This window comes from Zygotorulaspora mrakii, chromosome 1 (genome assembly GCF_013402915.1).
Source record: "Zygotorulaspora mrakii chromosome 1, complete sequence".
NCBI lineage: Eukaryota > Fungi > Ascomycota > Saccharomycetes > Saccharomycetales > Saccharomycetaceae > Zygotorulaspora > Zygotorulaspora mrakii.
In genome coordinates, this window is record NC_050719.1 from 1,479,938 (window position 1) to 1,505,226 (window position 25,289).

The 25,289-nt window shown below is 42.2% G+C and overlaps 10 protein-coding genes across 10 annotated transcripts; 6 read left to right on the forward strand and 4 right to left on the reverse strand.

Moving 5' to 3' along the window:
• Positions 1 to 564: 564 nt before the first annotated feature.
• On the reverse strand, positions 565 to 1,173 carry DAT1 (Dat1p; the record flags this gene model as incomplete). Its single annotated transcript, XM_037286663.1, has 1 exon — positions 565 to 1,173. The coding sequence occupies one exon, from the start codon at positions 1,171 to 1,173 to the stop codon at positions 565 to 567; it is 609 nt and encodes a 202-aa protein (XP_037142558.1).
• A 1,375-nt stretch (positions 1,174 to 2,548) lies between these two features.
• DSK2 (ubiquitin domain-containing protein DSK2) lies at positions 2,549 to 3,688 on the forward strand (the record flags this gene model as incomplete). The annotated part of the gene is made up of 1 exon (XM_037286664.1): positions 2,549 to 3,688. One exon carries the CDS (start codon positions 2,549 to 2,551, stop codon positions 3,686 to 3,688), a length of 1,140 nt encoding a protein of 379 aa, XP_037142559.1.
• A 155-nt stretch (positions 3,689 to 3,843) lies between these two features.
• On the forward strand, positions 3,844 to 5,460 carry TAF8 (Taf8p; the record flags this gene model as incomplete). The annotated part of the gene is made up of 1 exon (XM_037286665.1): positions 3,844 to 5,460. One exon carries the CDS (start codon positions 3,844 to 3,846, stop codon positions 5,458 to 5,460), a length of 1,617 nt encoding a protein of 538 aa, XP_037142560.1.
• A 384-nt stretch (positions 5,461 to 5,844) lies between these two features.
• On the forward strand, positions 5,845 to 8,133 carry FCP1 (protein serine/threonine phosphatase; the record flags this gene model as incomplete). Its single annotated transcript, XM_037286666.1, has 1 exon — positions 5,845 to 8,133. The coding sequence occupies one exon, from the start codon at positions 5,845 to 5,847 to the stop codon at positions 8,131 to 8,133; it is 2,289 nt and encodes a 762-aa protein (XP_037142561.1).
• A 196-nt stretch (positions 8,134 to 8,329) lies between these two features.
• Positions 8,330 to 10,216, forward strand: PRM15 (phosphoribomutase PRM15; the record flags this gene model as incomplete). Its single annotated transcript, XM_037286667.1, has 1 exon — positions 8,330 to 10,216. One exon carries the CDS (start codon positions 8,330 to 8,332, stop codon positions 10,214 to 10,216), a length of 1,887 nt encoding a protein of 628 aa, XP_037142562.1.
• A 1,563-nt stretch (positions 10,217 to 11,779) lies between these two features.
• On the forward strand, positions 11,780 to 13,324 carry VAN1 (Van1p; the record flags this gene model as incomplete). Its single annotated transcript, XM_037286668.1, has 1 exon — positions 11,780 to 13,324. The coding sequence occupies one exon, from the start codon at positions 11,780 to 11,782 to the stop codon at positions 13,322 to 13,324; it is 1,545 nt and encodes a 514-aa protein (XP_037142563.1).
• Positions 13,325 to 13,578: 254 nt separating this feature from the next.
• Positions 13,579 to 15,156, reverse strand: ATR1 (borate transporter; the record flags this gene model as incomplete). The annotated part of the gene is made up of 1 exon (XM_037286669.1): positions 13,579 to 15,156. The coding sequence occupies one exon, from the start codon at positions 15,154 to 15,156 to the stop codon at positions 13,579 to 13,581; it is 1,578 nt and encodes a 525-aa protein (XP_037142564.1).
• Positions 15,157 to 15,500: 344 nt separating this feature from the next.
• On the reverse strand, positions 15,501 to 18,881 carry NAB6 (Nab6p; the record flags this gene model as incomplete). The annotated part of the gene is made up of 1 exon (XM_037286670.1): positions 15,501 to 18,881. One exon carries the CDS (start codon positions 18,879 to 18,881, stop codon positions 15,501 to 15,503), a length of 3,381 nt encoding a protein of 1,126 aa, XP_037142565.1.
• A 3,193-nt stretch (positions 18,882 to 22,074) lies between these two features.
• Positions 22,075 to 23,232, forward strand: HG535_0A07810 (glycosyltransferase family 32 protein; the record flags this gene model as incomplete). The annotated part of the gene is made up of 1 exon (XM_037286671.1): positions 22,075 to 23,232. One exon carries the CDS (start codon positions 22,075 to 22,077, stop codon positions 23,230 to 23,232), a length of 1,158 nt encoding a protein of 385 aa, XP_037142566.1.
• A 267-nt stretch (positions 23,233 to 23,499) lies between these two features.
• TOS1 (Tos1p) lies at positions 23,500 to 24,906 on the reverse strand (the record flags this gene model as incomplete). The annotated part of the gene is made up of 1 exon (XM_037286672.1): positions 23,500 to 24,906. The coding sequence occupies one exon, from the start codon at positions 24,904 to 24,906 to the stop codon at positions 23,500 to 23,502; it is 1,407 nt and encodes a 468-aa protein (XP_037142567.1).
• Positions 24,907 to 25,289: the final 383 nt, after the last annotated feature.

The following is a 25,289-nucleotide window of genomic DNA, read 5'->3' on the forward strand; positions in this document are numbered from 1 at the left end:
TCTTGCTTCATAGAGATGTGAACTGCAGAGCAGCAGGAAATTACGCAAGAAGTCTGTTCCTTCCTTTTCAAGTTCAACCTGTACTGAAGTAGAGGGTAAAACAAATGTGATCCTCTGGAATCGCTATTTGTCTGCTGAAACAGCGGATGCCTATAAAAGGTTGTGTTCCCACATGTATGGTCGCCGTAGCAGCGCAGTTTTCTTTGTCAAGAATAATCTGAGCTCTGCAGCTATAATTCGTCATAGTTTTGCTGAAGCACTAACATATTCTTAATCCCTGCTTTACTGCTGCTATGAGTTTCACAGTTGTTATTATGCAATAGGGCTTAGGTACAGTGCACTCGACCGCGTTGTAGGTATTAGCATGGCAGGTGGTTTTTATTTGAGATGAGTAGCGTACCATAATTACTTTTCACATGAAGGTGCTTCTTGCGCAAATACTAAAAAAAAGGATATTGAAGCCTAGGTAGAGGTAGCAACTATTATAAGCTTTATACAACTATATATGAATTTATGTAACGTATTTAATTGAGACGCGCTGTGATCGATGTAAATAAGCGGATATTACGTTAAGATAAGCACTTTTTCCCCATTGGTTTGGTTTATGTTTTGATTGGCGTTGCTGCTACGCTCATGACTCTTGGTTTCTTGCGAATGCGAAATTGCAACCGGCACACCCACCGGTACGGATGTATTCGTCAAACCCGTCAACACGTTCGATTCCATGAGATGGTTGTCATCCGGTTTCATATCGCTCTTGGCATACAAAAAGCCGTTTGTAAAACTCAAATTTCTGTTTAGGTCTATGAAATCCTGGGAAGGACGAGTACTTTCCATACCACTGAGCATCGACTTGAATTGTGTTGCAGTCGACTCAGGCGTCAAAAGCTGTTGGTGCTGTTGTGACGGACTCGTATTAAGTCCTCGAAGGGCATCCACAGCCTCCATGTCCCTCGTAGACAATTCGTTATTAATGTTCCTTTGCAAACTTCCCAGAATACATTCATTTGAGATCTCAATGCCATGCAATTCACTGCTCTGAATTTTTGTAGCTTCCTCGTCAACTCTCCGCCTTCTACCACTGCCTGGTTTTCTTCCTTCCCTCAGCGTTTTACCTTTGCCCGGCTTCCTACCGCTGCCAGGTTTTCTCCCTTGAGCCAACGTCTTTGCCATTTCACTAGACCACTTTCACGCTATTTCGGTAAACAAATTCAATCTCAGATGTGATAAAGATCAGTCAGAGATGTTTCAACTGAACCGCTTTCAAGTGCTTCTTTCATTTTTTTTTTTATTTTTTTTTTTTATGCAAAGAAGGGCCGTAAGCTTCTAACCAATATAGATAAACGTTGAAAGACAGATTTCTGTGATCCGATCCATAAATGCGTAACCCCGTACAGTAATTCTAGCAGCAAATGGTTTCATCGCGGTTCTTGAAAAGGAATAAGATGTGAGTTGAAATAGTAATCAGTTCCTTTTCTGTTAAAATGTTCTACGAAAGCCTTCGGCAATCCTCGACATAGATAGTGCAATAGTATCAGACTCGTCATTGGAAATGAGTGCGTTTTAAATCGAAACTTATTAAGACGAAGTACAGCTATACTGTGGACAGTTCGCATGTTGAGCTTTTCTGGAGATACACTCGCATATCAGAGCACTTGGACTAGGTATCCGGATTGTTGCAAGAATTGATGATTTTCTTGAATTCATTCCAGTTACGCTAGTTTTCAAGAAGGAAGAGGGTGTGTCCGTCACCTCTCTACCTTGAGAATCAAGTAGCTGTGCAGAAGTAGAGAGGCCAGGCGATGACCGCGCTGTCAATTCACTTGAAATACTATAGAGAGAGGGAACTGCAGCAGCATAGCTGGATCCCTCTCTATACGCACATGTTCTTCCTGTATTTTGTCAAAACACTCCAGCCACCAGGAGCGAAAGAACGAGAGAGACTATATAATAACGGCTGTAACTAAACTGCTTCTGCAGCTAGCATCCTACAGGGATGCTAGCAGTCATAGCACATATTAGCAACTGTTCCTTCTATCGTTCGTGCTGGTTGACCCGAAGCGATCATCATTACAGTTGATCACTACGTTGCACTGCATCAGGCCCTTCTAAGCTCACGATGACGCCTGGTTAACCAGAAAGAAGTTACTCCTGCAGCTGCTCATTTCTGTACAAATTCGCTGAGCGTCTTCGGGTGGAGCTACAAGGGTGCAATCATTATGTTTTATGTGGAGGCAGTAGAGAGCTTATAGATGTAAACAAATCTTGAACATGGTCGGGCATCACCGCAACACAATGCAACAATCTGCAGGCGCTATCTTCTTTTCGTATCATTGTTTCCCTTCATAGTATCCTACCTATCTCTTGATAATATCGGTGAAGTGTCCGATTTGATTTTGCTGTCCGGACACACGTCGTTTGCAACGTCCAACAGTAATGGGGACTCTTGATCTTTAAGGCCACTTCAACAATATCAATAAGGAGATCAGCGGTGACACGGGATCTGCAACGATCTAGGAAGTATCTGAAGTTTGGGTAGTGCTGCAAGATGATCAAAGTTTATATTAAATCGGGTCAAAATAAGTGGGAGGTTAGCATAGACGCCAGTAAGACGGTGGGAGAGTTCAAAGAAGAAATCAGTAAGGTATCTGAGATTCCAGCTGGAAACCAACGTCTCATTTACTCTGGTAAGATTTTGAAAGACGACCAAACGGTAGAAAGCTATCATATACTGGATGGGCATTCGGTGCACTTGGTAAAATCTGGTGGAAACAATGTTAGTGGCGGCGCCACTGGCGCGGCGGGGGCCACTGGTAGAAGTGGCAACGGTAGTGCTAATGCCGGTGGCAACGCCGAAAGCGTACCCTCAAACTTAAGTGCCGGTCAAGCCGGTGGCTTCAATCCGCTAAGCGATTTGACGGGTGCTCGTTACGCCGGTTATACCAATTTGCCCTCTGCTGATATGTTCGGGCCTGATGGCGGATTGACCAACATGCCCAACCAAGATGATATGTTGCGTATGTTGGATAATCCTATTATGCAGTCACAAATGAACGAGATGTTGAGCAACCCGCAAATGATCGACTTCATGATTCAGTCCAATCCTCAATTGCAGGCCATGGGCCCGCAGGCGAGACAGTTGTTGCAAAGCCCTTTTTTCAGACAAATGTTGACGAACCCACAAATGCTTAGACAGGGCATGCAACTCGCAAATACCATGGGCTCCAGCGGATTAGGAGGAGATGGTGCAGCTGCATTTCCTGCACCAGGCGAGCCAGGTTCAGAACAGCAAGAACAGCGTGGTAATGATACCAATGCTAATGCGGATGCGGGTGCTGTTAACCCATTGGCCAGTATGTTGAATCCAGGTAGCAATCCATTCGCAGCAATGTTGAATAGCGGTAATTTTGGAGCATCTGCTGGTGGTGGTGCTGCAGATACCACCGGTGGCACCGGTGCCAGCTTACCTGCATTTGATCCTTCTATGCTGTCGTCTTTGCTGGGAATGCCACAAGCTCCCCAAGCTACTGCACAAGACAACAGACCACCTGAAGAACGTTACGAACAACAGTTGAGACAGTTAAATGACATGGGATTTTTTGAATTTGATAGAAACGTTGCGGCGCTAAGACGAAGCGGTGGATCTGTTCAGGGAGCACTCGATAGCTTATTAAACGGTGATGTCTGAATGAACAAAATAACTGCATATAGCAACGAATTTTTCGCATTTATGTAATTTTTACTGAATATATCTTGAGAACATATGTAGAATTAGTAAGAAATATTTCTTTATTTGATGCTCATCATCCTGCAAAGAACGCTCCTCCACATTTTAAATTTCTTATGAGCGTACTGACGAACTTGAACAAAAACAAAAAATGTAAAGTTCAGCAAATAACTGACTTTCCTAACAAAAAAAAGCCAGAAGCGATGGCTGATCCAGCCAAGCCTAGGTACATTCAACTAACGAAGCTACCAAATTTGAAAGAAGTCAACCATGTGGCGCAAGAAACGTCCGTTGACAGAATCCTTGCTAAGGCGATAGCATTACAACTGAAACCACTGAATGCGGAAATGACAAAATTTGCATTTGACCATCTGCTGATGTTGATAGATGATCAACTTGATGAAATGATAGGACAATTGCACAGGATAAGCAACATTCAAAGGAGAGAATCTATGGCAAAATGCGACATACAGCTTTTTTTGCAGGGATTCAATGTGTCACCATCAGACCTCGACGTACAAGGACAACTGTCACAATATATTAGTTTGAACTTCAAAAAAGAATATGATTCACTGCATGCGATGAAGGAGAGTTATGCGGGGGCTGCAGAAGACGATGTTGAACAAATAGAAAATGTTTTGACAACACTTGTGCCACCCAGCAATTCACTAAAATATTCAATACCCCGATGGTTTCCAGCATTACCACCAGATCATACCTATAAATTCACTCCCCAATTCAACCATCCAATAACCGACGAAGTGATGATAAGGAAAAAAATAGTGGAAGAAGGAAAGAATTCGGAACTTGCATTATTACACTTATTGGATCGCAGCGTTGAGTCTACAAGTGATAAACCTATACCAGATTTCGACGAAAAACTAGCCGCTGAGGAGACAAATTCTATATATGGATTTAGCAGGCAAAAAAAGCAGAGAAATTTCACCAGTTCGAGCTCTACTGGCCTTTTCTGCACTTTACCGCAGACAAACTTTAATGTTGAAGAATACGCTAGAAGTCGTGTCGAGATTGCACGAAGAAAAGTAGTGGAATTTGAGCAAAAAGCTCTACAATTGGAGACAAACCCATTTTTGAAGGGTTCAAGGTTAATAATATCCTCTAATGATAAAATTACAAAAAAACAAGTAAATAGAGAAATCAAGACAATGCTGAGAAGGTCGTTTTTTAGTATGCTAAAAAGTATTCCCGATCTACAAATCAAAAAGAAGCACGCTAGTGAAGACGCTGAGAAGAAGAGGGATGAAAGACTGGCAAAGATGAAAATCTTACATGAACAGAAAAGAAAAGAGACAAATGAGAAAGTTAAAAATGGTGAGATAAACCTTTTGGACTTGGCTCATCAAGACGAATTCTTCGGATCGTTGGATAGCAGCGATGAGGAGGGCCAATCTGGCTTTAATCTTGAACTTCAATCACACTCTCAACCGCAGGAACAATCACGAGAGGTAACTTCCCCGGAACCTGCACAGGATTTGAATTTAACGGATCAGCCCATCAAGGACAATATTTCTGACAAGGAAAACGCTGGTTTTGAAAATTTCCAGCAAGACCCGACAAATGGTCACGTAAATCTCGACAACAAACAGCAAGGGGATTTGAGTCATATCCAACAACATCATGCTAGTAGTGAAGGTGATGATGATGGCACTGGATTTTTATTTAATGACATTGCGAATGTAGATGATCAGGATAGTGCTGGCATAGAAATATGAAATCATGTTTCGATTTACTTGACCAACGAAACGTCGTCGGTTCCTACGGAACCTGTAAATACTATATACCATCAAATTTGAGTATTTTCATTGTATCATGTTTCTACTTTCATTATTTTTATTGCGGCCATTGGAGTTAGACGCGAAAGACACTCTCTGATGAAAAACCGTTTGGTGAAATATTTAGTGTAATCGATATAATCAGTAAACATTAAAGTTGCTAGGCAACATAGAAAACCATTTTCCTGTTTTGAGAAGACCTTAACCGCTAGTATTGTGTCTGACATCGTGACTGTATAAGCCTCTTAAGTGGATTTTTTAAGCACATTTTCCACGCATCCTCGTTGAGAAAACTGTAGCGCAGTGCTACAATCATTGACACTAATGACGACACCGGTATTCTCTCCAGATGGTCTACCTTACCCCATTACGATTGACCAGCTGATTGCACCAATCGGTAGTTACGTGGAGAAAGGGAATCGTTTATTTGCGTATAAGTTTTGGTATATGGTGGAAATAGCCAATTCCCCAGATGACAACGATATTATCGCTGGTACTGAGCAACATGCCAAGAAAAAGGTTCGAGAGTCCATTGAGTTTTTTGAGGCCCCATTTGAAGGTCGCCTCATGAGTTGGAATGTCGACAAAGATGATGAAGTGGCCTCATCGCGTCAAATTATCTGTGAGATAACGAGGCCTTGTAATCATGATATCGTTTATGGTGGATTGTGCACCCTATGCGGCAAAGAAGTTGATGAAAATGATCAATTGAATACAAATCTGGCCATATCACATACGGATACAAATTTAAAGGTGAGCAGAAAGGAAGCTGCAGATATTGAAAACAATCTAAAAGCAAGGTTACGAAAGGATGAGAAGTTAATACTAGTTGTAGATCTGGATCAAACTGTGATACATTGTGGTGTGGATCCTACCATCGGTGAATGGAAAAATGACCCTTCAAACCCGAACTATGAGACCTTAAAAGATGTCAAGCTGTTTGCATTAGAAGAGGAACCCATTCTACCCTTATTCTACATGGGACCAAAACCCCCAGTACGGCAATGCCGCTATTATGTTAAAGTTAGACCAGGCCTTAAAGAGTTTTTTGAAGGCATAGCTCCGTTGTTTGAGATGCATATCTATACTATGGCTACTAGAGCATACGCTTTAGAAATTGCCAAAATTATCGATCCAGATGGATCTCTATTTGCAAATCGTATATTATCTAGGGATGAAAACGGTTCCCTCACCCAAAAATCTTTGGAAAGATTATTTCCGACAGATCAGTCAATGGTAGTAATCATCGATGACAGGGGAGACGTATGGGATTGGTCTCCTAATCTAATCAAAGTAGTGCCATATAATTTTTTTGTTGGAGTTGGTGATATCAATTCGAACTTTTTACCCAGACAACAAAATACTATGCTTCAAGTTGGAAGGCGACTGCGTAACAAGGAAAAAGAGTCTGACGAGCTCATCACAGATATCATGGACACAGAAAAAATACTACAAGAAAAAATAGATGAGGAAGTTAAAAGACAAGAAGAGAAGCTCAGTCATCAAATAAGCTCAAATGAAGAATCAACAGCATCTGAAACAAAAGAAGATTTTACCAAAAAACTTGAGTATTCTGCGTCATTAGAAGTTCAACAGCAAAATAGACCTCTCGCTACACTACAGAAACATATGCATAACCAGAGATTACTTGTGGATGATGATGACGAGCTTTACCATTTAAAGGAAACTTTGATGAGTGTTCACAAAAAATATTACGAATCTTACGAGCGTGGTGACTTCCAAGATACAAATATCAGAACTCTGATGCCAATAATGAAACGCAAGGTTTTTGAAAATCTTAGCTTTGTATTTTCTGGACTAATACCTCTGGGTACTGATATAAGAAAAGCGGATATTGTGCTGTGGACGCATATGTTTGGGGCTAACAGCTTCTCAGATGTAGATGAAAATACTACTCATGTGATCACTCGATCTTCTGGAACATATAAAGCTAGGATGGCGAAAGCGCTCAATGATAAGATAAAAATTGTGCATCCAGACTGGGTGTTTGAGTGCATGGTTACCTGGAAGCATGTTAATGAGAAGCCATATGAGCTCATTATTGAAGAGCCTGCGACGGAACAGGAATTAGAAGACTTCAAGAGAAAACTAGAACAACGGAAACGCATGGCAGAGGAACAGGAAAGGCATGGATTGGAGTTCAACTCAGTGGATAAGTCTGCAAAAGACGATACTGTCAATTTGTTTGCCGCTGGAACTTCGTGGCTGAACGATGAAGAAGATGAGGAATTTCTAGATGATATTGAAGATGACGAAGTTGAGGATGAAGATGAAGATGAGTATGAAGAACAAGATGCTGAAGAAGATGGAAGGGCCCCCGATTATCAGAAAGAGAGTGAGTCCACGTCACATGTTGATCACTCAAGGAATCAGCATTCGGAGCCAGCTACCACTAACGATGTAACAATTTCTAAGGCTGTTAGTGAAGAATCGGACAGGAAAAGGCCTCTGGGTGATATCGACGGAAGTAATTACGATCAGAACTCTCTTAAGAGGTATCACATTAGACGCGATGCCGACGTAGCCGAAGAGGAAGATGATGAAAGCGGTTCGGATTTAGAGGATGAACTTCTAAACGCATTGGACGACTGAGACTAATAATTGGCATCACATCTTTAAATTTTAGCATAATATTGTACATAGCAATATCAACTACCAATGTAGGACCGATTGAGTATTATCATCACTTGCAACGAATAGTTTATAGCTGTAATTTAGAATCTTAACAGTATAAACCACTACAAATTAGGGTGTTGGAGAAATACGTTTGACTAGATGACATAACAACATGTCAACTCATGGGGAAATAGATTATGAATCGATACCACAGTTCTTGCGCCCATCCTGCGAGCGGTGGTTATCACAAGATAGAAATACGGCGACCCGCTCGGAAATTATGAACCTTATATGCAATAGGGATTGGAATGAGCTGCACAACCGGTTCGATGCAAGAATTGCGTTTGGCACAGCAGGGTTGCGTGCTCGTATGGAGGCAGGTTTCAGTCGAATGAATACTTTGGTGGTTATTCAGGCAACTCAGGGTTTGGCTCTGTATGTCAAGCGTCAGTTTCCAGATAATTTAGTGGCTGTAGTGGGTCACGATCATAGGCATCACTCTCATGAATTTGCAGCTGTTACAGCGGCTACGTTTTTGGAAGCAGGATTCAAAGTTTATTATCTCAATGACAAGAATCACTTTACTCATACCCCTATGGTGCCTTTTACCGTTGATCAAGTCGAAGCCTCAGTTGGTGTCATGATTACCGCCAGTCATAATCCAAAGATGGATAATGGCTACAAAGTTTATTATGCTAATGGCTGCCAAATAATCCCTCCCCACGACAAGGGAATTGCAGCCAGCATTGATGAGAATTTGAATTTATGGACCAACGCTTGGAAGTCTGAGGAGGTAATCGACAGTAATCTGGCTAGGGGAACCTTCATTTATGCTCAAAAGGAAATGACTAGCAAATATGTTTCAAAAATGTGCAAGTCTCTCGTTATTGAGGGCACTAAATCTTTACTGGAAACAGCAAAACCGTGGTTCGTATACACAGCCATGCATGGGGTGGGCGGCTCTATTTTCAGTCGCATAATGGGTGAAATATTAGGTTTGAAGTCAGGGAGAGACTATTTAGAGGTTGAGCAGCAATGCAAGCCTGATCCTGATTTCCCAACGGTCTCATTTCCAAATCCAGAAGAGAAAGGAGCATTGGATCTATCAATTGCATTAGCGGATAGAAACGGTATCTCTTTAGTACTAGCTAATGATCCTGATGCAGACAGATTTTCGGCTGCCGTCAAGAAACCAGAAACTGGCAAGTGGCAACAACTATCAGGAAACCAAATAGGCTTCTTGTTCGCTTATTACGAGTTCCAATGCTACGAACAAAAATCAACGGAATTTAAAAAGTCCCATCCCTTAGCAATGTTGAGCTCCACAGTTTCCTCTCAAATGATAAAAAGAATGGCGGAAATTGAGGGATTCTATTTTGAGGATACACTAACCGGCTTTAAGTGGATTGGAAACCGTGCAATTTCCTTAGTACAAGAAGGTTATTATATTCCTTTTTCGTTTGAGGAGGCAATTGGCTATATGTTTCCCCAAATGGAATTTGACAAGGATGGAATTAGTGCTGCCGTTGTATTTCTGCAGGCCTATAAACTATGGTCATCAAACTCGCACAAGAATCCATTGGATCTATTAAAGCAGGGTTACGAGCGGTATGGTTTCTTCAAGGAATACAATGGATACTTTTATGTCAGTAAACCCGAAATTTTGATAGATCTCTTTGCTAAAGTGAGGCAGTACCGCAATATGTCTGGCAAATGCTACCCTACTGAAATTGGTTCGGAATTCGATGTCATCTCTTTTAGAGATTTGACTTTAGGTTTCCAATCGGATACAAAGGATCACAAGCCTACGCTACCAGTCGATCCTTCTTCACAAATGATCACTGTCGCAGCAAAACTACGTAACTCAGACGATAGGGAACAGATTAGGTTCACACTCAGAGGGTCGGGCACAGAGCCGAAGTTAAAAGTATATATAGAATCATGTGCTCAAAGCGAATCAAGAGCACTGTCCCTAGCAAAATTAGCCTCGGAAGTACTTCAGAGGGAATGGTTGATTCCTGGCGTCGGCGGTTTATCCAAGGAATTTCACAGGACATAAGCTGATAGCGTTTAGTCCATAACATGAATAAATATCAAACAGGGCATATCAAGCAATCTTTCTTTACTCTCGTAGCTTAATACGAACGATTATCTTCATCAATTTCTAATTTCTAAGAAAGTGTTCAAAATTAAAAACTTGCAGGGATATCAAGATCTGCCGTTCACTGCCAGTTCTCTTTTGGTTGCCTTTCAGCATCTCGAGATGTGTGTTCCATTGGTTCAGCTCCTAAGTGAAGGTGCAGTACAGGCCTTGTTTTGGATGGCGGTCAAGGCATATAATTAAAAAGAGCAGCGGATTGAACATATCATCTCCAATATGGTCAACCGTACCGTTTCTAAAATAAAGTTTCTGGGATAATAATGGTGAGTGGCTGGAAAAAAAAATAATAAGAAATATGTTCAAGGTTCGAGACACATCTTGCTAGTGGTGCGCAAATCCTGACTACCTCAATTTACTAAAGAAGTTTTAATACAATTTCGAAGAATACTCATGTGGCTACTTTGGAGCAATCCAACGAATTACTTTCTGACATTGTTCCATTTTGCCGTGAATGTACAGGTGCGAAACGGTACTTCTTAGGTGGTGTCGAAACTTATGCTGCCTATGTTGGAACTGAATACCATAGGAACTTTGATGAAGATGTTTCGAGCGTGGACTTTTTGGGCTATTTCAGACCACTACTAGAGAATTTCAATCACAATTCAAATATCGACATGATTGGGTTTGAAACGGCTCTCACTCAATATGAACTGAATGCCATACTTTCATGGGCGAATCAGTATTATCAAAACCGTTCTTTGTCAACCTTTCCATGAACGATGATATGCCTTTGAGAGACGTTACAACAGTGAGTGAGATGGGCAAACTATTTCACGAAAGAAAGTCAGAAATCGAAGCCTTGTTCTTATTGGTATCAATTGTTGCACATAGGAGGCATCATTGTAGATTTGACTCAGTTACACATGGAAGTTCCTGAGATTCCGCTGATAATCTATCGCAATGGGGGTTGATACATGTGATCATCCTACGCAGAGTTGGGTTGAGACCAACCAATCGTATCTGCCTAAATGGCCTGCACTGGTCTCTGGATACATTGCTAATGGTTCCCGTATAGTCGGATGTTGTTGCAGAACAACTCCCGCAGATATACTAGAGATTGTTAGCTCTATACCGCAAATTTTGTCTGCTTCCATCGCATCGAATTTAACCTCTCATGGTTATAATTTATATATCTTTAGTTTATGGGCCTCCTTTTTCCACGTAAAAGTCAAGATGCATAGTCTCAAATATTAGATTGACTGAAAGCTCTAAAATTCCATTGTGGGCATTGTTGTGATTCGATGTATCCTATCTTGTCTCCGGAATGTTTCTTTCAACTGTCATGACTTTTTTAGCATTTCTAAAAAGATTTCGTGCCATCTGGCATTCTCTGCACGGAAAGATTTTAGTTTCCCTTTCAACCAAAGTGCTAAGCAAATACAACAATAATAGTTAATTAAATTAAAAAAAAAAGCCACTAGAGGGACCTTTGACTCGACAATTACTAGTGCGAGCTCCAGGATGGGTTTCTTGGGAGACTTGAAAGGGAAGAAGAAGGGCGATGACAACTACAGGCTACCAGTGTCACGTTCAAAATTGAGTCCCAAACCCAAAATGAGAATGTTTACGTGGAGTTCTTTGCAGAAGAGACGAATAGCTACCTATGGGTTGCTGGTTGCTATGCTTTTGTTGCTTTTTAGGTCTCGAGTGACATGGGAATGGAGACCAGCAAAGGGATCGACGGCACTATCGCACAGTAGCTGGCAAAACACACGCCAAAAATCATATGGCACCATCATTTTGGAAGATGAAGCTTACTATGATTATGATTTTGAACCTATTGATCCTGCGATTGTCAGTAAGTTTACGAGCGGTGAAGCAAGCTATTTGCTCTCAGAGTTTGGCGGTGCCGAATTGTCCGCTGAAGATAAGAAGAAATACGAAACAGAGGTATCCGCTGTACTTGGGGCGACAGTTGATGAGTACGAGCTCCAGAATTTTGCAGGTACAGCTAATGGGGCTGAAAATAATGAGCATTTGCTTTTATGTGTGCCATTGAGGGATGCCGAAAAGGTTTTACCGCTCATGTTTAAACATTTGATGAATATAACTTATCCGCATGAACTCATAGATCTTGCATTTTTGGTCAGTGATTGTTCTAAAGGTGATCATACATTGGAGGCACTGACGACATATTCTCGCTATTTACAAAATGGGACGTTACAACAAGTTTTCTATGATATGGATACTGATTCGGAAGCTCAGATTAGCAAAGGCACAGAAAAATTGTATTTAACATATATGGACCAGAACTACATCAATAAGGTAAAGCAAGCTTTCAGTCCCCCCTTTCATGAAAATTATGATAAACCTTTCCGTTCCGTTCAAATTTTTCAAAAAGATTTTGGCCAAGACATCGGACAAGGTTTCAGTGACAGGCATGCAGTTAAAGTTCAGGGTATTAGGAGAAAACTTATGGCCAGAGCTAGAAACTGGCTAACGGCTAATGCTTTGAAACCTTATCACTCTTGGGTTTATTGGAGAGACGCTGATGTCGAATTATGTCCGGGATCTATTATCCAAGACTTGATGTCAAAAGGTTATGATGTAATGGTACCTAACGTCTGGAGACCGCTGCCGCTATTTTTGGATGCTGAGCAGCCATACGATTTGAATTCATGGATTGAATCAAATCAAGCGTTGGATTTAGCCAAGACACTGCATGAAGACGATGTCATAGTCGAAGGCTATGCCGAGTATCCAACTTGGAGATTCCATTTAGCATATGCTAGGGAAGCAAATAGCAATCCAAATGAAGTAATAGACTTGGATGGCGTTGGAGGAGTATCAATTCTGGCAAAAGCGGAGTTATTCAGGCGTGGTGTGCAGTTTCCTGCTTTCACTTTCGAGAATCATGCAGAAACAGAAGCCTTTGGTAAAATGGCTAAGAAAATGGGGTATAGAGTAGGTGGATTACCTCATTATACATTATGGCATATATATGAGCCAAGTGACGATGATCAGGCAATGATAGCGGAAAAAGAGAGAGAGAAAAGAAGAGAATAGGGCCGTACTATTTGAAATATCCTTTACAAGTGAAAGGAAATGGCATGATTTGAATCGTTTCTTGTGTATAATATTACAGTATCTTAAGACTTTAATAAACATTTTGTTATTAATAAATGAATGTTGAACTTTTTTCATTAGATGCCACACAGCTTCTGTTTTGATTATTTATGTTTCATCTGTGATGTTCTCTGAGAAAAACACTTACACTAATCTATCAAATTAAACACAATATTTACAAATCAGTAATTAATTTAGTCAGTTCCCCATGAATCACTTTGCTGTGAAGCTTTCTTAACTCTATTATGCTTCCAAATCCTCTCCATGACGAAAATTCCACTAATCAATACTCCTAGAGATGCAGAACCAATAGCGAAATATAAAGCAGCTCTATATCCTTTCAATAATTCAAGCCCTGTTTTATTGATTTGACGTTCAACCGTTCCACCAATTCCGAGAAAAAGTGACATTGAATAATTTACTACAGTGTTTACTAAAGAACCAGCCATTCCCTGATATTGCATAGGTAATTCGTCGCTTAATATGATTGATGCTGCTGGGAAAGAAAGATCCATTCCAAATGATAATATAATCATTGCGCCCAAACAAGAGCGGAAGTATGTTTCGTGTACAGGCGTCACACTCAATATAATTGACCCACAATCAAAAGCTATCAGTGAAAATAGTAAAAGAACTGCTGGTCCAACACGTTTGATGGAGAACGCAACAGTCAATGCTGCAATACACCCCCAAATTGCAAACATGAAGTAAGTACCTCCCGCCCACACTGGAGAATACTGTCTAAGGTTCAACACAATTTGAAAGTAGTAAAATGTCCAAATTCCGAATGAGCCCCAACCTAGAAACATTGAACCCAGAATCATTATGTTTGCTCGGTTGCAAGATACCTCTTCAGGAAGTAAAGGAACTTTGACCCCATTCAATTCGAAGACAAAAAAACCTATTATCAGGAACACAGAAACAATTAAGAGGGCGATTATATAGCCCACATCCCATCCCACAATAGGTGCCTGATTCCACACAAAATTGAACAGAATTAATCCCGAAATTCCAATAGCAGCGCCAATCCAATCCATAGAAAATCCGTGAGTATTAGTGGGTATATTATTAGGAATTACAGAATAACTGATGAAAAGATTGATCGTTGCTGCTATTGTGTACGCATAGAATGTCCAAGGCCAATTCCTTTCTGATTTTACTACAATTAAGCCGGAAAAAAACGTTCCCAAGGTAGCGCCTAGAGGTGCACACATCCCAATTAAGCTAATAACCATGTTCTTCCTTTTAGTTTCTGGCTTATATATATTTCCTACTATTCCCAAAACATTCGGTAGAATAAATGATATACCAAAGCCTTGAAATGCTCTACTGACGATGAAAAATTTGCCGCTGTTTGAATAGTTAGTTAAACCGCATATCAGTGACCAAACTATTAAAATGATATAACCGAAAAGTAGTGTTTTTTTTAAACCATAGATATCGCCCAATCTTCCACTCACTAAAATGAAAGACCCAGAAACAAGGGGGAAGGAAGCCATAAGCCATGATTCACTGTGTTCTTGTGTATTTAGCTCTTTGGATAAAACATTTATTAGTGGCAAAGTCATTGTGCTTCCTGCTTGATTCAAAAGTTGTGCTACCATACCAGATATCACAAACGTGTATTCCTTCCACGCACTATCAAAATAGTCCGGATCCTGCCACGAGCTTTCTTTCTGACGAGTAAGTGTTTGATTCTTGTAGATCTCTGATTTTTCTTCACGAGGTAATTCATTACTATCAACCCTACGGCATTCGCTCGGTTTGGACATAACTCTCTTAACTTAACAGCTCTTACTAACAATTGCAGAAGTGAACTTAAGCTCGCTAAATGTATAAAGAATTATGATCACAGGCACGTACATGATTTTTCTTTATCCATCATCATTTAATATTGCAAAATCGAGAAAAAAGAATGCGGTAACCATGGGGCCGATGACTAAAAAGAAAAAAAGAGATCTCGAAACTCTCGAGAATAATGATGCTGACAAAAAGCGAGACGTAGGGTATGTATGTATTACTGCTAGTTATTTTATGAATGTTGACTATACATTAACTGTCCTTTATTGCCTTGTAAAAGATGATTGCAAGACTTTCAAATTAATTCCAAAAGATTTTAACTGCTACTGTCGTCAATACAATCCTTGTCTACTTCTCCTGTGGCGCCTAAAACATTTGCGGCGTACATGAAGGTTGAATGTTGGAGTTGGGCTAGATATTGGGCCATGACATCTGACCCAGGAATCGTTTTAGCATCGCGCTTCTTAGAATTTTTTCGGGGCCGGCTTTTAATATTATTTCGAATAGTGTGTTTATGGCCGTTTTGATATTGCTTTTGAGATTTATCCTGCTCCGAACTTTGATGTGGCTCAGTCGAGATCCTATTTTGATTTTTGACCATTAGTGAATAGTTGCGAGATATTGTAGCAGGTGCGATCGGTGGATTAGAATTAACTGACGGAACGTCAAAAGACGAAGCTATGTACTTTTGTTTTGATAATTGTACTTTTCCACCTTCAAGTTTCGGTTGAAGTTGTTTTTCATCTGGGTCGTCAAAATTTCCCAATTCAAATTCAGTCTTTTCATCGATGGGTGTATGAATAATTAGTTCAATATCTGTTGATACTTCTGAGTTTACGGATCCATCATCGCTATCTTCCACTCTGCCAGAAGCCGTTTCTTGTTCAGTATTCCGCTCTGAGGAAATCCTTAAATTCGGACTAGAAGGTTCTAATCCATTTGAAAGTTCACTTTCATTACTCAATTTCAACAGCTCTTCTCCTTCCTGATCGGAATTTTCACTGGCATGCTGCTCAACAGCCTTACCATTGGAAGTATCGAAGTTATTTTGGTTGGTGTGTGGTGAATTCTTGATGCTACTACTGTCAAGTGTAATTCCAAGGGAGTCGAATTGTAATATTTGGTCACTATTATTTTTATGCTGGTTTCTCAGCGCTTCTTCATTAAGCCTTCTTTCTTCTTCCATTTTGTTTAATCTGATGTTGAAACTTGGTTTTTTAACTTTCTTGTAAAATCTTGAGTTTTTTCCGGCCACCAGATTTTTGTTGACATTCCCACAGCGATCCTTACCATAACCGATGATCAAGCCAGTATAGCGGTTATCAAACTTCTTATGAAATTTCTCTCCGACATCATTGTTGACCTCTTCTACAAGTCTTATGGCGGCAGAGATGTTCATGAAGTTTACCCAACAACAATGGCCATCACTTAGATGATTGATCTGCTCTATATCACCATACTGACTGAAATCTTCGCGAAGCTGTTTTTCAGTTGGTATTGTATACTTCTCATGATACTCTTTATATTGCGGATCGTTGATATATTTATCCTTGAAAGAGTATTCAGGTAAGCTAACGTAGACATTTCTACTTGCACCAACAGTTACAGCCAATGCAATAGATTTCGGCAATGCTCCTGAATGATGTCCCCAGCCAACCTTCAACATATTGCCATGTAATACTATTGGATCGATGAAAGCATTTGTATAGAATTGAACAGCACTGGAAGCCTCGATAAACGTAACGAAACATATATGCTTTTCTTTGATAAACTTAACGTTTTGAAGCACGCCTCCTCGAACCACATTACAAACATCTTCAGGTTTAGAACGAGGATGAACATTCCCTATGTAAATCGTTCTGTTTCCTACTCCACCACCCATCAGTGATGCCACTTCGACGGAACTTGCATATTGTCTTTGCAAGCTTTGAGTTATTGGTTTTGTCATAGACTGCCCTAAGTTGGGCGAATCCATATAATAAGCTGAGTTAATTGCATCAACTGGCATTTGAGCTTGAATAGGCAATGCTTGAGAGCCTAAAGATTGACGACTATGATTTTGCGGCGAGAAGCTAGCATCGTTGCTAATGCTTGATTCTCTAGATAAAAATGCACTTTCGTTTAATTGCATTTCCTGCGGACGTGCCTCCGATAATTGGAAATCTAGAGAAGCCACTTCACTTATACTAACATATGGTACATGATCATCATGCTCGGCAAAAAAAGGTTCCGGATAGTTCTCTATTTTAATCTCAATGGTATGTGTGACTAACTGAATGCCCTGTAATTTATTTGATAGCGATTCGATTTCTTGATTCAAAGAGACAAAAGAACCCGAGGAATCCAGACTACTTAGACTAGCGTTTTTGCTTCCATAGTTGATACCGATATTATCAATAGATTTCCCATGTATGGAGATTGAAGACGAGTTGCCCTGGGGTCCATCCGTAGGTTTTTGAGGTAGCACCGATACGAAGAAGCATTTTTCAAATCCGAACTTTGTAGCATTCAACCTTACATAATCCAGTAATTCAACTGCCATGGTAATGTTCAAAAAGGTAAGGATAACATAGTTTTGAGGAAAGTGCCTAGTTGCTTCTTTTGCAATGACCAAATCGACAGATTCTAATACATATCTCTTATTTTGATTTTTCTTCCTGTTCAAAAAATCAAGTTTTTTATCAAAAAGTTCTTCTTTTCTACATGGTGATTCAAGAGAAATGGCAATAGATCTTGTAGCACCTCTATTAATAATATCATAATGCAACGAAGCGGCTGCAGTAACGTTGAGCGCATCACTTAAAGAATCACCATTTTCTCCTTTGTCTTCTTCAATGGAATTCCCACTTTTGACTTTAATTTCACCAAAATTATCTTGAAGTCTGTATTTCAATGAAACGAAGCTCAAAGTTAAAAATTTCGAGTTTAATTCACTCTTAAATTCTGAAAGTCTCCTCAAAACACTATTATACGAATCCAAGCAAGTCTTACTTGATAAAAAGCTCAACAATATTGAGTTTTTACTATCATCTTTGCTATCTTTGAAAAGATAAATACTTTCTATTGGTCCGTATTTCGAATACTTACTGACAAAGGAATGTAAGTCTACCGAAGTGCTAACGTGCTCAAATAATAAAGACCTCGTCCTGTATTCATCGTTTCCCTTAGGTAATACCGTATACGTAATCATGAATGGCTCTTTAAAAAGTTTCGAATTAGCAGATCCTTGAACTAACTGATAGTAACTATTGTGACGACTATTAATCACACTTCTTGAAGCTGGAGGTGCATTTAACGCCGGTGGAGGTGGAAACCCATTGGCCATTTTCGAATTACTTCTGTTGGAAGAAGGCGTCAGCTTGTAGTGATTGTATGGTTGGCGATGGTGATGATTTTGCTGTTGATGTCCTTGTTGGAAAAGATCCGGTGAGCAGACAAACGGTGAGCCCATTAAAAGATGTGATGGCAAGAGCGTCACACCATAAGCCGTGTCGAAAGGAGTTGGCGGAGCATTCATTGTCGTTTGCTGCGAATAATACCCAGCCTGTGAATTCATATACTGATTAGCCATTAGCAAGGGTCCTTGTTGGTATACTACAGAATCTTTGATTCGCTGGTTTTGATTGTGATGTTGAAGGTTTTGATGGTTTTGATTTTGCACAAATGAATGGTTGAGTGGAGTATGCTTAGGGTGCATTGCGAAGTAAGCGTTTCAAAGAATTCTTTCGAAATATTTCTCCTACCACCTCAATCAAAAACGAACTTGGACCCAAAAAAGGTTTCCACACACTGATACTACAGAATGCCGGTCTTGGAGCCTCTATTATATTCTTCTTTGAACAAACATTCGTCGTGGATCAGTCCAGCAACGTTTTGTGTTTTTTTTTAGAACAAACTGGGAGGAAACTCGCCGGGCACGAACATTGCCAAGTTTCTCCGTCAAAACAAATTTCTAAACTTGACAAACTGGAACATCACTCCCAATTTGAAGCCCAGATGTTGCTCGGATGTGAGCTAGCTGCTGTCCAATCCCGTGCAAACGTTGGTGGTCCAAATGGCTATTTTCAAACTCCACGAAACCTTTGCGGCAACCTATCCTCTAGAAAGTTGCACGTTTACTCGAGCAAATTCCTAACAGCAACGACAGTTGTCCTAGCAAGTTAGCATTGCTGAGCATTGCTAGCACTGAAACTACCTGTTATTAGGTAAAGGTCTCAGTTGAGATTGCAGATGCTGAAAATCCTCCATTTGTTGCATGCTCTTTTGATCTCAGGAGGTAACATACGTCGAAACTTTAGGTATTTGTCCGCTGTAAAACCATGATTGTACTCTTATCATGTGTATCCTGTCTCACTCAACTGCTACGTGAGCTTTCTTCCATTCCCTGTCTATTGTGCACTCTTGCAACCTCGGCGACTCGTTAATCCCAAAAGCCAGTAAGTCTTGCACACCTGTGAGCCCATTGGCGCAAGTCCAAAAGTGCTTGACATTTGATCCATCATAATTCAATCCGAAGACAGAAGAGCGTTTTAGCGCCCATGAATACAGCAGCGTAAGCGCACTCCCTTGGCATGTGTCATTGGCGCGTAAACGTACAAAATGGTTCGATGATCCGAATGCTGTCACTGTAAATAACAGGCGGCTCCGGAATAACTACCGTAGATGAAGCTGCGCATTAATCTTTGGAAACCGAGGCAGCTGCCCTCTTGGCGTTATTGTTTAAAATAAATCGAAAATGAAGACTGCCAGGCACATACCAGGAGCTCTCACACGATAATACAGACTTCGCAGTTTTGTTAGGTCAGCCCCGCCGCGGATACAGCGAAAAGCGAAACAGGGTTTGTGAGTCTCAGAGATTTAGATACGATTTTCTCACATCCAAGACGCTTCTACGATATTTTATGTTGCTCTCTGCTCTGCACTTGCTACAAGATGTGCCGCCATCTGAAATCCGCCTAATATAGATCGGCCTCGACGTCTTGATCTTCTCAGACCTGCCAATAGAAGCGTATCGTGGCCGTTCTCCTTGTGGTTGTAGATATTCTGTTGATCCAGGACAGAATGAAATAGAGGTTCGGCGCGCTCTGACACAACTTTCCATGTGCGGCTTTCGCTCAACGCGCGAATCATCGTGCCACTGCAGGTATCATTCCATGGTCCTGACTTCCCTGACGCTACACCTAATGAACGCTACGCGATCGGAAGTCAATTGCCTACCAACCCAAACGCACCTATACATTGCAGGGCGCCCATCGCGCTCCACCGTTTGCGCAGTCATATTGATGCCTTGAATGTCAGAACTTTGACTGTTCTGAACTCCAGGCCATTGCCGCCGGCGTTCGAACCGCAGAGGCTGCAAAACACATACGGGGCCGATGTGCCGCACGTGCCTGCCTCGAACAAGTGTTCCCCCGGCTGCGCTCATTTGAGCCCTTCAGCAGACCACGTATGGCGGCGCCACTTCCACATATCCGGGGAGTCCATCGACATCCCGACGCCCTTTAATGAGCAAGCGATAGACATGCCTCAATGCAGGGTAGCGTGAGATGACCCTATGGGATCAGCATCACCGCCACTTCCCATTGTGTTCGCAACATCCGTGCCCCACGTGGAGCCGGGACTCTCTGCGGCAAATCAAAAAACGCAGCTCCAGGCGGCGGTCCGCATCCGACTGGTTGATGGCAGCACCAGACTGCGGTCTCCAAGCTTGCGGGAGGCCGCTTGAAGCTTGCCTCGTGAGTTCACACACACTTTTCCGAGCACCCCGGTCCTTTGCTGGCAGAGCCACATTGCCGCGACTGTACCAAACCCTGTAAAGTCTTGTATCCTTGATTCCAGGAAACCCGCGGTGTCGCGACAGAAGCGCAGCACACGGCCATCGTCTTGCCCACCACACTGTGTCTTGCGCTCCAAGCACTGCGATTCGCCGAGCCTGTCGTGTTTTGTGTCCGACGCGTCAGTAAAGGGCACGCCAGTAAAGATTGCGTCGCGCTCGGTCTCAAATGGCAGCTGAAAACCCTGTTCCTTGCCCGCGGAGCACCTGTGCCCCCAACACAGTTCCACCGAGCGCTCCACTCTCTGCGCGGGACAGAGCACCACCAAAGCCCTCGCTGACCCCGACACACCCGCCAGGCACCCCTAAATAGCTGCGAGCACCTCAGCCTAGAGACGCACGTATTCTGGATCTGCCCTGCACCGCACCACGCTGAACTGCATGTCCGAGTTCTCCAGGATATCCCTCATGCACCAAGATGCAGAGCATGCAGCCGGCCACCGTTGCCGCAACATCTCTTGGCACAGTCGCAAATTGAACGCGCTGCAAAAAGAAACGCGGCTTGTGCCGCGAAAAGCACTTCCAGCACGCTCTTTTCTTTTCCTGCTACTCCCCTCGGACGGCGGTCTTAAAGCCGGACAGGCCCGCAGAGATGTCCGGGTGCACGGGTGTCCGGACACCCGGACACTCTCACCAGACCTCTTCCGGTTGGCCCACTGGTCGCCCTGCACGCGCTCTTTTGTGTACGCTGGGCAGCTGACCAGGCTGTGCAGTGCAGTGCGAGAAGCAGGCTGAGTTGCAGACCGGACACGCCGCAATAGCTGGGGCAGGTGCTGGGAAAAAGCACTGGCAAAGGTACTGGGCGCAGTACCGGGGGAAGCGGAAGTTTGACGTAGTTGCCCCTTTTCGTGTCGAGATTGGCAGAAACGTACACCAAAAAAGAAATGTCACACAGTTAACGCAAGTCGCGACCGACTGGAATATATATATCAAGAGATAGACTCTCACGGAATGGCTCACGAGTCGTTGGCGAGTCGATGAGGCAAGGCGTGTGCAACTGACAATAGCTTGACGCTCCTTACAGGTTAACTTGGCAGCACGCAGTCGGTAATTCAAGATGAGGAAAGAGCTAAAATACATGATATATGGTAACCTGACCATATTGGGTATCATCCTGTATGTGACGTTCGACCTGCTGACACTGGCGATTGACGATACCTTCCAGGACGCGCTCAGGGAAGAGGAGCTTAACCCTCCCCAGGGCGCCGAGGAGAGGCCCATGTTGATTCCCAAGATCATCCACCAGACGTACAAGACGGAGGAGATCCCGGACGTGTGGAAAGAGGGACAGCAGCGGTGTAAGGATTTGCATCCGGACTATGAGTACATCTTGTGGACCGACAAGATGTCTGTGGAATTCATCGAGAAGGAGTACCCGTGGTTCCTGGACACGTTCAAGAACTACCGGTACCCCATCGAGAGGGCGGATGCGATCAGATATTTCATTCTGTCGTACTACGGGGGCGTGTACATCGACTTGGATGACGGGTGTGAGAGGAGTCTGGACCGGCTACTGACGGTGCCGGCATTTGCACGTAAGACGTCACCCACAGGTATCTCTAACGACGTTCTGGGGTCGGTGCCGGGCCATCCATTTTTCGACAAACTGATGCACTCTCTGAAAAAATACGATAGAAACTGGCTCGTGCCCTACATCACCATCATGGCGTCGACGGGCCCTCTCTTTGTCAGTATGGTTTGGAAACAGTACAAGCGATGGGGGGTGCCAAAGGACGGCGTGGTCAGAATACTTCAGCCGGCCGATTACAAGATGCATGCGAACTCGTTCTTCTCTATCAGCAAGGGCTCTTCGTGGCACATGGGTGACGCGAAGTTTGTGAAATCGCTTGCTAACCACATTTTGGCGTGCGTTGTTGCCGGGTTTGTGTTTGCGTTTTTTGTTCTTTACTCCGAGTATTGCTTTTACTGTTGGCTATGCTCAAGATCAACTGCCAAGAAGAGTGCGGCGTCATCGACAACAGCGACAATAGCGGGAAAGGTTTTGAACTTCTTCCGCTCCATTCCGATGTGCAGCAGAGGGGTAAATTTCGATTCAACTGAAAGACTGGCCGATGGTCAACTGTCGGATCAACGCTCCTCATTGAATGAAAGACAGAGACAAAATCGTATAAGGAAGGACTCAAATCTTCCTTTCAGCTTCCTACTCTCGGATCTTGAAAAGAACGATCCAAATTTCACTGATTTGAGCAACTGAAAAATCATATTACAAAAACTACATGGGCATTTTTTTTATTCCGCAATTATTCATCATATCGTCATAGTCATTAGAATTTCATCATTTTGTAGCAATATAAGATAAAACACATAAGAAACCTTATTATTACAACTACTTGTTTATTTAACGTCTCCGTTTATAAAAGGAGAAACAAGCTTTTTCTTTAACTAATTTAAGGGCGAATCGATTGTTGAGGATTAAAAAATTTGAACGAACTGGATTAGATTTTAATCATCTTCGCTTGTTCTATAACATTTGAGCATTTGATCCAGCAGAGTTTAACCAGGATGACACAGTTGATGAACTTAGTTCGGCTTCGAAGTCTTCATCGACTTCAACGATGTGGACAGATTTATCGGAACCGTTGAAAATAACGGCAGCCTTTAGAGTTCCTGAACTTGGTCTTGTGAAGTAGTCTTGGGAGCCACCACCACCAGAACTTTGGCCGTTCGAGCCTTGACCACTGTGAATATGACTAATCAATTTATCTGATCCTGCAGTTAAAATTTCAAATAGATCCATTTCACCGCATCCAGTTTTCCAACAAGAACAATCAGAATTACCGTATTGTAGAGTACGTGGCACCTTTGCATTTAATAGCCAAATTGCTGGCATATCTTGGTTGTAGCCACTACCAGCAGTGTCAGAGGGCATAGAAAATTCAAAAACAAAAATTTTATCACTACCACCAAAACCGTGATAAGCAGGAATATTTTCCCTGTGATAACCACAACTATCACCACTACATTCAGTACCGGAGAAAATCATATATTCCTTGCCAGATGCAATGGTGACATCGTTTAATGCTTGTGGAGATGAAGCACCTGAGAGACCATCTGAGCCAGCGAAAGAAATAGAGTTACCGAAACAAGAAGACCAGGTACCAGAGCCTGCGGTACCACCTTGGTGGTTCATGAAAACACAGTTGGAAGCAGAGCCAGGTTGGAAGTATGACGATCTGACCCATGAACCAGTTGATCCAGAATTGGAAGATGCTGGTGATGATGAAGCTGGCGCCGATGAAGAGCTTCCTGTAGAGGAGCTCGACGATGAGGAAGGCGATGGTGACAAGGAAGTAGTAGAAGCAGCAGCTGATGAGGGAGAATCGGTTTGAGATGGGGAGAGAATCGTGTTCACATATGTGTACGAAGAAACCAATCCAGTCTCTGGGTTACCTGGGGCCTTTGGAACTGCTGTTGCCGATGTAACACTTTCACCATTGCCGTTAACATAGACAGTGGAAGTAACCTCAACGTATTGAACAGCAACATCTCTTTTATGCTGATGTTTCTGAACAGTTTGAACACAATCGACATCATCTTCGTCTCTTTTGTTAAGATTTGAATTACCAGCGGGGTAGTAAACACCGAACTGTAGCAGTCTTACAGGACCTCTGAAGTGAACAGATAGCTCTTCATCTAATGGTGCTAGACTACCAGAGACCTGTACAGAAGACTGTGAACAGGAACAGGAATTTTCATCCATAAAAGATACATCCATGTAGGAACCAGAGTATCCAACGTCACTGTAAACAATAGCTTCTGCCTTGGAACAGTAATAATTACCACCGCTCATTTGGCAGTCAGCGTTGGCAAAGCTGACAGCTCCGATAGCTGCGATCGAAATGGCAGACAAGGAACTGGTGAATTTCATGTCGGCTCTCAAACTTGAATAATCTCGGTTTTGAAAAAAGAAGCTTAATGAATGAGAAGCTTTAGTTCGCTATGGCAGTATAACGAGCTTATATTAAAAGAATGACTAGGTTAAGGAGCGACTAGCAGTTGGGGAGTACTAACGAAGTGTTATATCTTTCAGGTACAATATCAAGTACAATAAAGATCCACTGTTAGACAATAAAAAGGAGCGAAAATTCAATTTTCTAGAAAATTAGTTGGTATAAATGGACTGCAAGCAGCTAACGTCGTTTTAGCAGATGGAAGTTTACTGGTATTTTGCTAAAAGAGAATGTACAACAAAGGAGTAAAAGTGAACAAAAAGTACTCGAAGTACAGAACTTGTTTCAAAAAATTTCGCGA